The sequence below is a fragment of the Apaloderma vittatum genome, unplaced genomic scaffold (genome assembly GCF_000703405.1).
Source record: "Apaloderma vittatum isolate BGI_N311 unplaced genomic scaffold, ASM70340v1 scaffold19228, whole genome shotgun sequence".
Lineage (NCBI taxonomy): Eukaryota > Metazoa > Chordata > Aves > Trogoniformes > Trogonidae > Apaloderma > Apaloderma vittatum.
This window is the reverse complement of record NW_009730412.1, coordinates 16,280-28,358: the sequence shown is the minus strand read 5'-3', so window position 1 is coordinate 28,358 and position 12,079 is coordinate 16,280. Positions and strand designations below refer to the sequence as shown.

At 40.2% G+C, this 12,079-nt stretch overlaps 1 protein-coding gene across 1 annotated transcript in view; it reads left to right on the top strand.

The window, feature by feature from the left end:
* LOC104277981 (sperm-specific antigen 2-like) overlaps nucleotides 1–10,981 on the top strand; it is a 34,851-nt gene extending 23,870 nt beyond the window's left edge. The window contains 7 exon segments of the mRNA XM_009874805.1: nucleotides 121–201; nucleotides 587–714; nucleotides 1,732–1,882; nucleotides 3,020–3,085; nucleotides 3,768–4,181; nucleotides 10,258–10,387; nucleotides 10,791–10,981. Of these exon segments, the coding sequence (XP_009873107.1) occupies nucleotides 121–201; nucleotides 587–714; nucleotides 1,732–1,882; nucleotides 3,020–3,085; nucleotides 3,768–4,181; nucleotides 10,258–10,368 (951 nt within the window). The 3' untranslated portion in view covers nucleotides 10,369–10,387; nucleotides 10,791–10,981.
* Nucleotides 10,982–12,079: the final 1,098 nt, after the last annotated feature.

The window sequence follows — 12,079 nt, the reverse complement described above, 5'->3', positions numbered from 1 at the left end:
GCAGGAATTGCAGTGCCAGCAAGGCTGTATTTTAAAAGGGGCTGTTTTTGGAGTACCTGTATGTTTCTTAAAGGAATTTGCTGACTTTTTCCCATTTCAAATCATTTGTTTCTTTCCTAGTACCCAGTGATGAGGGGTCAGGATCTTTCAGCTGCCACTGGTTACACTACTCAGAGATCATCCATTCTACCTCTCTACGAAGTAAGTGACCCTGTTCACATAGTGGTACTTAGTCAAAATGAAATACACAGAAATATCCTAAATGTCCCACAGATTGTGCTAACTTTGGGCAGTTCCCTATCTTTGCTCTTAAGAGATAACTAATGATTCCATCCGGCAAATAATGCTAAATGGAATTAATCTAAGTACATGGAAATCCTTTGATGTGTTTGTTTGTACGATACATTTAAAAATGTTGATTTCTTGAGTTGTTGCGAGTTCACAAGATGCAGCCTCTGTAGTCTGCTGAAGTTGCTGAGATTCTGCTTGACTCAAAGGGCACATCTGGGCAAATGTAGTTATGGGATTCAGACTTATTTTAATTTGATTTTTTCATGTAATATTGTGGGTTTTTTCTTTGTCTCAGAATACTTTCCAGGAGCTACAAGTGGTAAGGCGAAATCTAAACTTATTCAGAACCCAGATGATGGATTTGGAGTTAACTATGTTACGTCAACAGACAACAGTTTATCAGCACATGACAGAAGAAGAAAGGTAAAAGGATCTGGTTTTAAAAGCAAAAAACCAGAAAAAATATTCTGGTACTTCAGGAAATGTGTCTCTTTCCCCTAGAATCTATTAATTTTGATTTGAACAGGGTTAGAACTGATTTTTTGCCAATAAATTTGTTCACTCTCTTCTTTATACTTATTCATTCTATATTTTTCCCTCTTTGTTTCTTTTAATTGTTTTTTTTTCTTCATGCTTTCTCCAAAGTGTTTTTACAATTACAGATTTTAAGGGCACTTATCATAGGATGGTTAAACATTGGTTGGGGAAAAGCCTTTAGGATTTTTGCCTTAATTTTTCTTTTCCCCCCCATCTTTGTAGATATAGATAAAGAATGAACATTGTAGTATTCAGCTGCTTTTCTGACTTACAGTGGCCACTCAGCAGGCTGCAGATGGCATTCATATTCTGGCTCTGTATGTTCATGCTCGCTATAAGTCACAGGAGCAGCTAATCTTGAACAATTTTCAAAACTACTTACCTATTTACTTTACTTGAATCATCTCTTGACTAGTCACTTTAGAAGTAAACATGTTTGAAATCAGTTGACCTTCTTAGACAATGATGTCCTGGCCCAATGCGACTGCTTGGAAATCTGGACACAAGCAGGAGAAGTAATACGTGATCACTGCCTTGGTCTGTGATTTTTGTTGTCACTGGTTTTAAATCGGATTTGATTAGTTATATGTATAAGTACCGATTTGTTCTGCTTGTATACATTTAAGCACTTAAAGCTGAAATTTTTTGACAATGTTCTGTGATATGCTATATTGTTTAGTTTTCTCTGTGAAGCAAGATACATTTTCTATAAATGGAGAAAGACTTCTGTTCCATCTAGGCATTCAGCTCACTTTTCAGGAAAGAGGAATTTTCTGTGTTCCACTTTGAAGTCCCTTGTGTGAAGTCCTTTGCTCATGAGACTCTCCTGCTCAGTTCCCGCGTTGTGCTGTGCAGCTGAGTGCAGTAAATGCCCTTGTTCTTTTTGTGATGGGCTTGGTATAGATATGAAGCTGATCAGCTACAGAGCTTGAGAAAGTCTGTCCGCATGGAGCTACAGGAGTTAGAGATGCAGTTAGAAGAACGTCTACTTGCTTTGGAAGACCAGCTGAGAAGTCTGCACATGTCTTCACCTTACAGACCTCAGACACACATAGTGAGTATTTTGCAACAACGTTATGTTTTCTCAGTGTAATGTTGAAAACGCATAACTATTAAAACTCCTGCAGTGGGCTGATAACTGGGGAATGTAATGATGCTCTGTGCATTATCAAGAGTCCTATTTTATTATTTTCGGTCAGTGTTTAATCTTGGGGGAAAGGTATGTGAACAGAAGGACTTTCTTGGTGTTAATATATATTAATACATATCTTCTGGGATTTTAGGTCTGAGAATTCAGACCTCTTCCATCAGTGACGACTTCTTTTTCCTTGTTGTGACCCTGAATTCTCACAATTTTGATAGGTAGTGCTCATGCCTGAAATCTTTGGGGGATGGTAACAGTCTTTTACAAGATTCCCCACACTGATTTTCTCACTTGTGAAATGAGGACAGAGAGACAAGAAATGCACAGTGTTTCTCTCCCCATAAATGAGGTGTGCTTCTCCTCTAGCTCTGCCAATCAATGGCACAAAGAAACAGGAAAATCCAGTTGTCATCTTCCTTTATTTTCCTCCATTGTCTTTTGAAGCTCCTTCAGATGACTGTGCAGCTCCCCGCCAAACAGTGGGTGAAGCTCTGCCCCCGCAGGCACTGCCCAGAAGCACAAGAGGGAGGATAAAAAGACACTTGCATATGTTTATTGGGTGGCATGGCAATATATTTTCTCTTCTGTTTCACTCAGCGGAAGGCTATTGCTCTCTTTTTTTGCTGCAATTCTGTCATCAGCCAAACAAAAGAAGTACAGAAGCAAGTGTATCATATGTACTTCCTGGGTTTCATTCCTCTTTCTTAGCCAATTCTCTCCTGTAGAAGCAGCACAGGCCACATCTTCATCTTTAGTATTTTGTCATGGGAAAAAAATTGAAACCCAAGAACAGGAAAATATGATATTACTATGATCCCAAGCCAAACTTGCATTCTTTGAACCATATAAATATCTCTGTATTTGTAAAACCTTTTATAGGAGAGGACTAGCTTTAAAAATGACTGAAATAAACTTTCTCCAACCAGCTTTGCTTCCTGTTTCCCGGTTTCTGCTTTTCAGAAAGTTGTCTGAGACACGGCATGTTTATATAAGCTTCTGACAGCTCTAAAGAAATCCTCAGTGCATTAACTTGACTTAATTTTTCAGGGTATGTATGGAAGCAGAAGTGCTGATAATCTATCATGCCCTTCTCCACTGAATGTCATTGAACCAGTAAGTAATTGTTACATGCTGTATGCTCTACTGAGAAAAAGAACCAGGGAGGGATTTCTTCATAAAGGTTGCAGGAGTCTCATTTGACACATAACCTCGGAAATGCTTTACTCGCTTGAGTACATCTGTTGAGAACAGCTGCATCTTCCCTTAAGCAAAGTTAACGATAGCTGCAAGTAGCTGTGAAGTCTTGTTTGTTTTTAAGAGGAATATTTAGAAGTGAGATGTTGTTTGCATTTGGTTGATAAAATGGCTACACAGCGAGTTTTCTGGGGAAAGTTGTTTCTTATTTTTCTATGCACTTAATGCTACTGAAAACAAATAGTTCAAAGACTGCAGAAAGGAAAGAACAAACTTGAATTGTTTTAACAAAGAAAAACAAAATCAAGCCTTTACGTGTGTGTCTGTCAATTGCTCTGGCAGTCTGCATTTCTATTGCACAAGTCAGTGGCTTGGGGAAATGCCACAATTCATATTTATGTTGGCTTTCAAAAAAGCCCTTTCCTTTTTATGATCCTCTTTGTTACAGTCATAAAGGCAAAGCATATATTTATTTTATAGCTGTATTTGTTACATGGAGGGAATGAGTAAGTGATTGAATAAATAACAAGAAAGCACAGTTATGTCTCTCTGTGACTTTTTTATATGTTTATTCAGGACTGTTTCTTTTCTGAATCCTTAGGTCTCTGAACTCATTCGAGAGCAGTCATTTCTGAAGTCTGAACTAGGTTTAGGACTGGGAGATCTTGGACTGGAAGCTCTTCCAGCAGAGGGTACAGAGTCTATCTTTTCCCATGGAAACTCTGATTCCTCTTCAGTGTGCTCTGGTCACGCAGGTAGAAAACCTGCTGTTGCATCCTCTGAACTAACAGGAAAGTCTAAGAGTCACAGCAAGAAGTTATACCGAGCCTCCGTTGCCTTAACGCCAGCTCCCCCGGTGAGAGTAGGTGCTGGACAGCAGGTGGAAAGCTCCGAGGAGCTTGCAGACTCCAAGCCAGAGGTGGAGCACAAACTTGAAAAAGTTCCTGTCATGCCTTCGGTTGATGAAATCCACAAAGCTGTGGAGCAAGAGGAGCTGCAGCAAGTCATACGGGAGGTGAGGAGGGAGGGGCTGAGATCTAGAACGTTTGAACAGTGTTTACTGAAACCTGAAGAACAGACTGTGTAACTCTTAGCCACAGAGGTTTTCTCTTCCCTATCAAGCCAAGGCTCCATACTGTTACCACATTATTTCTGAAGGCTCAGATCTTGCCATTAGCTATTCAAACTACAGTTGTATTCTTGTGCAAAGCAGCAGACATTTTTTTCTGTGGCAGTGGTTAGCACATAAATGAATAGCTAGTTGCTACTATAAGTCTGGGTGAGAAGGAATTTGCCATCTCTACCACTTGGTTAAGCAGCAGTATTGCAGGTACCCAAGTGAAAATTTCCCTGTCATGTTTACTTGCTAAAATGACAGGCTGGAGTTAATTTGATTGATGAAATACTGTTTCTGAAACAGCTCCCTAGTAAATGTTAAAAGTACTTTCCCAGTACCTCTACTCCAAACCACTAAGGACTGTAGGAGTGTAAGTGAAGCAAGCTGAAGTCAGATGAGAAGTTATTTCAGACTTTAAGGCTGATGTTGGACCAATGCTGTTGGCCTAGGTTTATTGGCAGTCAATGAAAGTGAAGGATGCTTGGTTATTTTTCCTGTGAGCCAGGTTAAAAAAACAGGGCTAAAACTACATGTTTTGTTTGTCAGTGGTATGGCAGAAAGCCTTATGGCAAGTGGTATAAATGGGAATAGGAAGCAAAAGAAACTTCTTGTTCTCAAAGGCAGTGCCCATGAAAAAGTGGAGTGAGTGTCTGTCTTGGCAAAGTGGAGACGTTTTCTGGGCTGACTCACTGTGGGCTTTGCTGTGTGTAGGCACTTTACACTTGGACAGTGGGACTGTGAAGCAATAGAACTTTACTAAGGAGTGCTCTTAGATATGATGATGGCCGGAAGCATGTGAAGATATTTACTTTATTTACCTTTGAGTAACTCCATAAATAAAGTGCGAAGAGTAACGCAGAACCACAAGCATTAACTATCAGTGAACTGGTGTTAAAAGAGGGTGAAGTTTGTCAGTGAGGTGAAATAGAGACCAACTTTCACTAAGTAGCCTCACGATGCTGAATAACAACTTGCTCCATCAGTAGTGCCAGCAGAGTCAGTGGGCTGAGTTACAGAAAGTGGCATTTTCCTGTGAAAGGAAAGGTACCCCAGTCAGTTCGTGATGAGGCATCACCAGACTGACGACCTCATCATTACTGGGCTCAGCATTAGGGCTGAACACCTTCTGACCACCGCTTATCTTTATAGTGGAGCGCGTGGTGCTACATCATTACATCTCTACTTTGAAAGCAAAGAAATTAATGAGGCAGAGGTCAAGCGTTTAATTTTTGTATGTCTTCCCCCCTCCACCACTCTCCTGCTGCCATCTTCTCTAAAGGAGCTAAAGTTGGAAAAAGTCCTGGGAAAGTCCTTGTTCTGGAGGTGTCATAAAATACTCCTGGGTATCCCAAATTCTTTCTGGTCCATTTTTTTATTTTCGTACCTTTTTAAAGAGGTTCCTTTCCTAATTTTCAGAGAATAAGCAAAGCCTTGCACTTTGCTGCCTGTTCTGCCAGGATATGGCATTTGTATCTAGCCCTTCTGTAAAACGTCTGTGGCAGTGGAGTGGTGTCATGGAGGGTTGCTAAAGCAGAAACTGAGGGAGGGAGGAGCTGTAATTCAATTGTACTGTAAAAGCAGCAGAGACAATGAAGGGAGCTGGAGTTCAAAGTACAGAGTTATTTCAGTCAATATTTTCTCTGAGGTTAGCCTATGTGAAAGTTCTTCTTAACTTCATTAATTGATAGCAAATAAAGATGTGTACTCTTTGCACAGAGATTGTTCTTTGGATTGTGTGGCACTGAAGACGCTGTAGTGCTGCAAGAATCTGCACTGAACTAAGAGGCTACTATTCGAAGATGAGTAGTCAGCAAATAACTGAGCTTGACTCACTTAGTAAATATTTGAGCACACAGAGAGATTGTCCCTCAATTTAACTTCATTGGCAGCCAATTTTGGATCAGCTCAGACACTCAGCATTAAAAGTTTTGCAGGTCAGAGTGAAGATGCATTGGCTCAAAGTACCTGATAGTTTTTGCAAAGCCAGAATATGCTGTGAAATACTGGTCAGGAAAATATGTTGTGTTTTGAAAGAGCTAGAACAGCAAAAATTGAAATGCGTCTTCCTCAAGAAGCCCTGTTGTTAGCAAAGGAATTCCAGATTCATTGTCAAAAGAAAGAAATCTGGTAGCATGCATTCTTGATGTATGCACTCACAAATGTTAAGCACTTGCTTATTCCTCCCATTCTCTGTAGCTGTGTGACCTCGTGTTGGGGAAGGAAAAGCCAGGCAGTGTTTCAGAGTGTGCCTGGGTGGGTTGTAATGCATGTGAGCTTTGACCTAGAACTATTTGCTGGCATTAAAAAACCCTGTGGTGGTAACTTTTAGCATTAATGGGCTAACTCCCACGGAAAAGCATTCAACAACGTGCGATGTTAAAACACCAAACAGTGGCCCTCTTGTTTTGGTGAAAATACAGCCTGACCTCCACTGAGGATCACGTGAAGCACTTACTGCTTGACTTGCAGGTCACAATGCCACCAGACCCTCACACTCTGCTCTTCTGCAGCTTAAAAGATGTGAGAGTTTAAAAAGCGTTCTGCTTAAGAGCTGTGCAGGTTTGAGTTTTGCTAACAGTTCCCCATTGTAAATGACATTTAATGAAGTTATGCTTTAAAGAAACGTATGACGACATCTATTTTAAGAGGCTGTAATGGGTCTTTATAGGACAAAGATGATCTCATAGAAAATCTTCCCTTTTCTGCTTTCCATTCAAATCTGTGTTATCTCAGCATCAATCAAAAATGTCTTTTGGTTGTTCATATTTCCCTTATGCAGGTGTCAAGTTCCTTGCCTTACTATCTTGAGCATAAAAACTCACCGTCTCTGAGTGAAGAAAGCAGAGTAGACTCAGATCAGGTGTATGAGGACTGGGAAGAGCCTCGTGCCCATTTTTCCATCAGTAGGTGAAGAACATCTGTCTCCAGAATTGCCTCTGTGGCATATTTCACTCTCACTTCGTTCATTATTCATTATATAGCAGCAACATAATATTACCATAATGGTAATTCTTTCATAGGAGGAAAGATCACTAGTTTACTGTTGTACAGCTGTCTGTGGTGTGGCATACTGCGTTATTAATGCAATACTGGCTGCTAGTGTTGTATCAGCATAGTATACGTACCACCAATGAACGGATTCTCTCATCTTTCAAATGATCAATATTTCATTCAGCTGCTAAAAATACTGGTGGAACGTTCATTGACTGCTTTCTGTCTTTTATATGGAGGAGGCCTTGGCAGCGGGATGTGCCCTCTGCAGAGCAAACGAAGGTGCGCCTTGCAGTATATCATTTGTAGTGGAAAAGGCAAATATTGGCCATTGTCATGACACACACGGGATTGAGTCACTGCAGGAATAGATGCTGCATTCACCGTGCAGGAATGACCTTGATGAGTCTCGAAAGGAAGGAGGAGGCAGTGGCAGTGGAAAGAAGCAGTGGGAGGGTGGCCTTGTCAGTCATCTGGGCAGGAAGGTGAGAAGCAGAGGGCTCAGGTGGTCCACCAAGGTCAAGCCAGAAGTGCTGGAAATGCTGAGAATAGAGCAGGAGCCACTTTCCTCCCGATCTCTGCCTTGCCACAAGACTGTCCATTGTACTAGACCATTTACTTGCGAATTTGGGAAGCTTTTATCAGTTTTCTTTGGAAAGTGACGTTTATTTTTGTCTATCCATCGAGAGAAGGGCACAGAATGACTGTTTTGTAGTGTACTCACAGACACACCCCACGTGTTACAGGAACAGGAAAGCGGGGAGAACAGCATGGAGCTCTTTTAGGACAGTGGCCTGCCTGACAGCTGGGGTGCTGCATGGCAGGCTTCCCTCTGCCTGCATTTCTAAATCCCAAAGCCCTTACTGCATTCACAGTGGGCTTGAAGCTCTGTAAGTCTGTGGTCATCCTTGGGACTCGTGGCCATTGGTAAACTGGATCACAGCTTTTCCTCTGTCAGTTAATCAGCAAACAACCCAACTGGAAACCAGTTTCCCAGTAATATTGTAGTCTCAGAATTTCTGCTTGATGCGAAGTAGTAATGAAATGAGGACCTTTACCACTAATGGTTTAGGGATTGAGTTGCTTGCCAATGAGAAAAAGAGATAAATAGCATGTTGCTAATGCAGCTGCCACCCTTCTGACGCTGTTGCTTAATCCTTTTGACGCACCAGGGAAAGGGGAGAGTTGCAAGAATAATTGCAAGATGATGAGAGGGCTACGCAAACATGGCAGGGCCAGTGGGAAGGCTGAGTTTGAGTAAATATTATTCCCGTGGTGTTGGTGGGGCATCAGAACATGAAGGGATTTGTTGCTGGCAAAACTGGGATTAGAAATTTGGGCTTTTTTTCTGGCATGGAGTCTCATGTTCATTACAGCTACTCAGGCACTTGAAAGCTACTTTGAAATGACACTCTGAACAGTATTTTCTTTAGTCTGAGATTTGTGCCAGAAAATTATTTGCCCTTTTCATAAGAGAAAGAAAACTATATCGCTTAAGTGGGCTGATGAGTGCTTCTGTGAGTGACCTAGCAGCTGGGCTCTGGCATTTACCCCGCTGTGCTTTCTCACCAACATCATTCTCTTCCCTGGTTCTTGCAACCACATCTGGGCTGTTAGTTCTTCCTGAAGACGATCCAAAAAAAGGTTGGTTCCCTTCTCATACTTGTGAGCAGCCCATATTCATAGAATTGCAGAATAGTTTGAGTTGGAAGGGGCCCTGAAGATCATCTGTTTCCAACCCTCTGCCATGGGCAGGGACACCTCCCACTACACCAGGTTGTTCAAAGCCCCATCCAACCTGGCCTTGGACACTTCCAGGGAGAGGATATCCACACCTTCTCTGGGAAACCTGTTCCTGTGTCTCACCACTCTCACAGGAAAGAACTTCTTCCTAACGTCTAACCTAAATCAACCCTGCTGTAGTTTAGAACTGATGCCCCTTGTCCTGTTGCCTGTTGCTCTTGTAAAAAGTCCTTTGCTGACTTTCCCGTAGACCCCTTCAGGTACTGCAAGGCTGCTATAAGGTCTCCCCAGAGCCTTCTCTTCTCCAGCTGGTCCTCATAGGAGAGGTGTTCCAGCCTGCTGATCATCTTTGTTATTTTTCTTTGATGTATTTTCTTTAATATCTTTGACACTATTTTTCTCTGTCATGCCTTGCGCCTTTCTGGCATAACATGATCTTGTAGAACTGTGTTTGGCCTCCTTTCCTCCTTTGTTGCCTTTACTGTAGCCATTAGTGCTCTGCTCTTCCTTTGTTCCAGCCTCGGCTACACTTCGGTGCCTGCTCATAGTAACTCTTGGGTTTTGTGTAAAATTTAATGGGTAAAAGCTTTAACACAATCCTGTGAAAAGTAGTCTTTGCTGGCATAGGTCATATCCTAGTGGCCAACTGTGATGTGAGCAACTGCTCAAGTTCTCTTTGTTGTTGAAACTCTGTAGTTAGAATTCATCTGCTTTGCATTTATATAACATCAGCAGCTCATGTTGATGGACTTGGACCTATCCAACTACATAATCAATTTTTGAGGCAGATTGGTCCTGCCTTCCTTTGCAAGAGATAACAACTAATGTCAAAAGCTAGTGCATTTGGTGTGCTTTTTGATGTATATATCCTGAAATGCTATTTTCAGAACTTTACATAGTTGAAATATTTTTCTTCTTAACATAAACAAAACATAACAAAATGTTTTCCTCATAAAAACATAAACCTAAGTGTAAAACATAAGTGCGTTTAACATCTGTAAAAATAAATCTAGTTTGGTTTGCATTTATATGATTTGCAAGGACTTTAAAATTAGTTACAGTTATATTTCCAAGAGAAACTCTCTTACAGTTTTCCATTTGCATTTTTCAAAAGTTGACTTTTGATGGTGTACATTTCCATATGTTGATACTGTCAAACATATCTGCAATATCATTTAGTTTTATTCACTGGTTAAATGTATAACTTACCGACCTTAAAACTTTGGCTAATCCCTTTCAGATCAAGGAATCTATTGTTGGTGAAATAAGACGAGAAATTGTAAGTGGGTTGTTAGCAGCTGTATCACCCCAAAGCAGATCTGCAACTGCAAAACAAGATACACAGCCATGAAACTGGTACTACAGGTAATGTTTGGGAATCTGCCAGAACCAGATTTTATTTTATTTTTATCATATGAAATGCCATTGTCAGTTTAAACCTTGCTATGCTTGCATTTTCTCCTTGAAACATAAGTGATCAAAATTGAAGTTCATTAAATACAGAGAATACTGATAGTGCTGGAAGCTGGTTTATAGTTTGGAACATTCTGTAGTGGTCCTTCATTTTTGGTTTCAGTGTGATTTTTGGTTTCAGAGTGCTCTGCGATGACTTTGCGTGTGAATGCACCGTGTGAGCGGATTTCTGCAGTTTGCCTGCCTTAGATATACTTAAGTATGTACTTTGATAATATTCATAACAAACACATTTCTGAAAATCTAATTTAGATATTTGTCTTGCTTTTTCTTTCCTATAAGGTTGGATGTAGTCCAAAGTGCTGTGGGATTCTGCTTTGGGCAGCGTATGCTGGTGGAAGTGTCAAGTTCTTTTTGCTTCAGGAGATGTTAAAGCTGCTGAGATAGGCTACTGTATTCAACACTTGGTTCTCTGATGTGTACCTTCCCTTGGGTTCATCTATAAAGACTTAGACACTTTAACTAGTTCATTACTTTTCTTAAAGCATCAACAAAATTGTGGCTTTCTGAAAGGTTTTGTATTTATTTGTATGTCCCTGTTGTAAATTTTTATGTAGCTAATTCCTTTGTCTAATGATGCATCATGAAACTTGAAGATTTCCAGATGTAACCAATTTATAAATAACACACATGCATTCAGCCTAGCTTTTTTGTTAAAGAAAAACCACAACAAAAACCCCCCAAAAACACTGACCTCTATGAGGTATTTATTGTGCAATAACTGATCCACTTTAAGAGCTTGAAACAACCAGTAATGGTTTCCACTGCTGTTACTTAGTGCCACTTCAAAAGAAGGAAACAATCCTCTTGTAAAAATTGCTGTTAATTTTTGGGGTGGTTACTATTAGCAGAGTGGTAGAATGGCATGAGGTTACTTAAAACTACTTAAAGTTCTGACACTGAAAGCCTTATCTTTGTGTAGAAGACAACTTTTAATTAATTTTCTTTGCTGTTTGCGCATCCCTCTATACAGAAGTGCCTTATTTTAAACAGTTTTCTGTCATTGTGTTGACTGCCCTCAGTCATACCAAGAGAAGTGCTCTTCTGCTTCATATTAACCAAAATGCAATAAAAGAACTGATCTTCTGAAAGCAATTAGCATGTGCAACTTGGAATGGAGGAATGACCTTGCTTGTATTATGGGAAAAATGGAAAAATCTCTTTTCCTTCTCCGTACCTCACTGAATGTATTTTTACTTAGTCTGGTGAACCACCGTTTGTTCCAACAGAGCAAATTGGAAGTCATTGGAGGTTTTATGTGGTCAAATAGACATTCAGTGGATATGTAATATCCCATTTTGCTGTGCTTGGAATCTCTTTACTCCTTTGCCATTCCCATCTACTAAAATTCTTTACACTATGTCAAGGTCTTTAATCAAGAGTAGTTTCAAATATAACAGTTATATGAAAAAGTTTATAAGATTTTAAATTGTGTTAGGAGGACACACAAGGGCTGATTTCTTAAAAAAAGGTGTATATTAAACCAATAAAATATTTATTTTGCATATAATCTGTGTCAGTGTTTTTCATTGTGCGTGGCTCTCTCAAGCAAAATAGGTAACACAGATTTGATCAACAGAACACAGAAT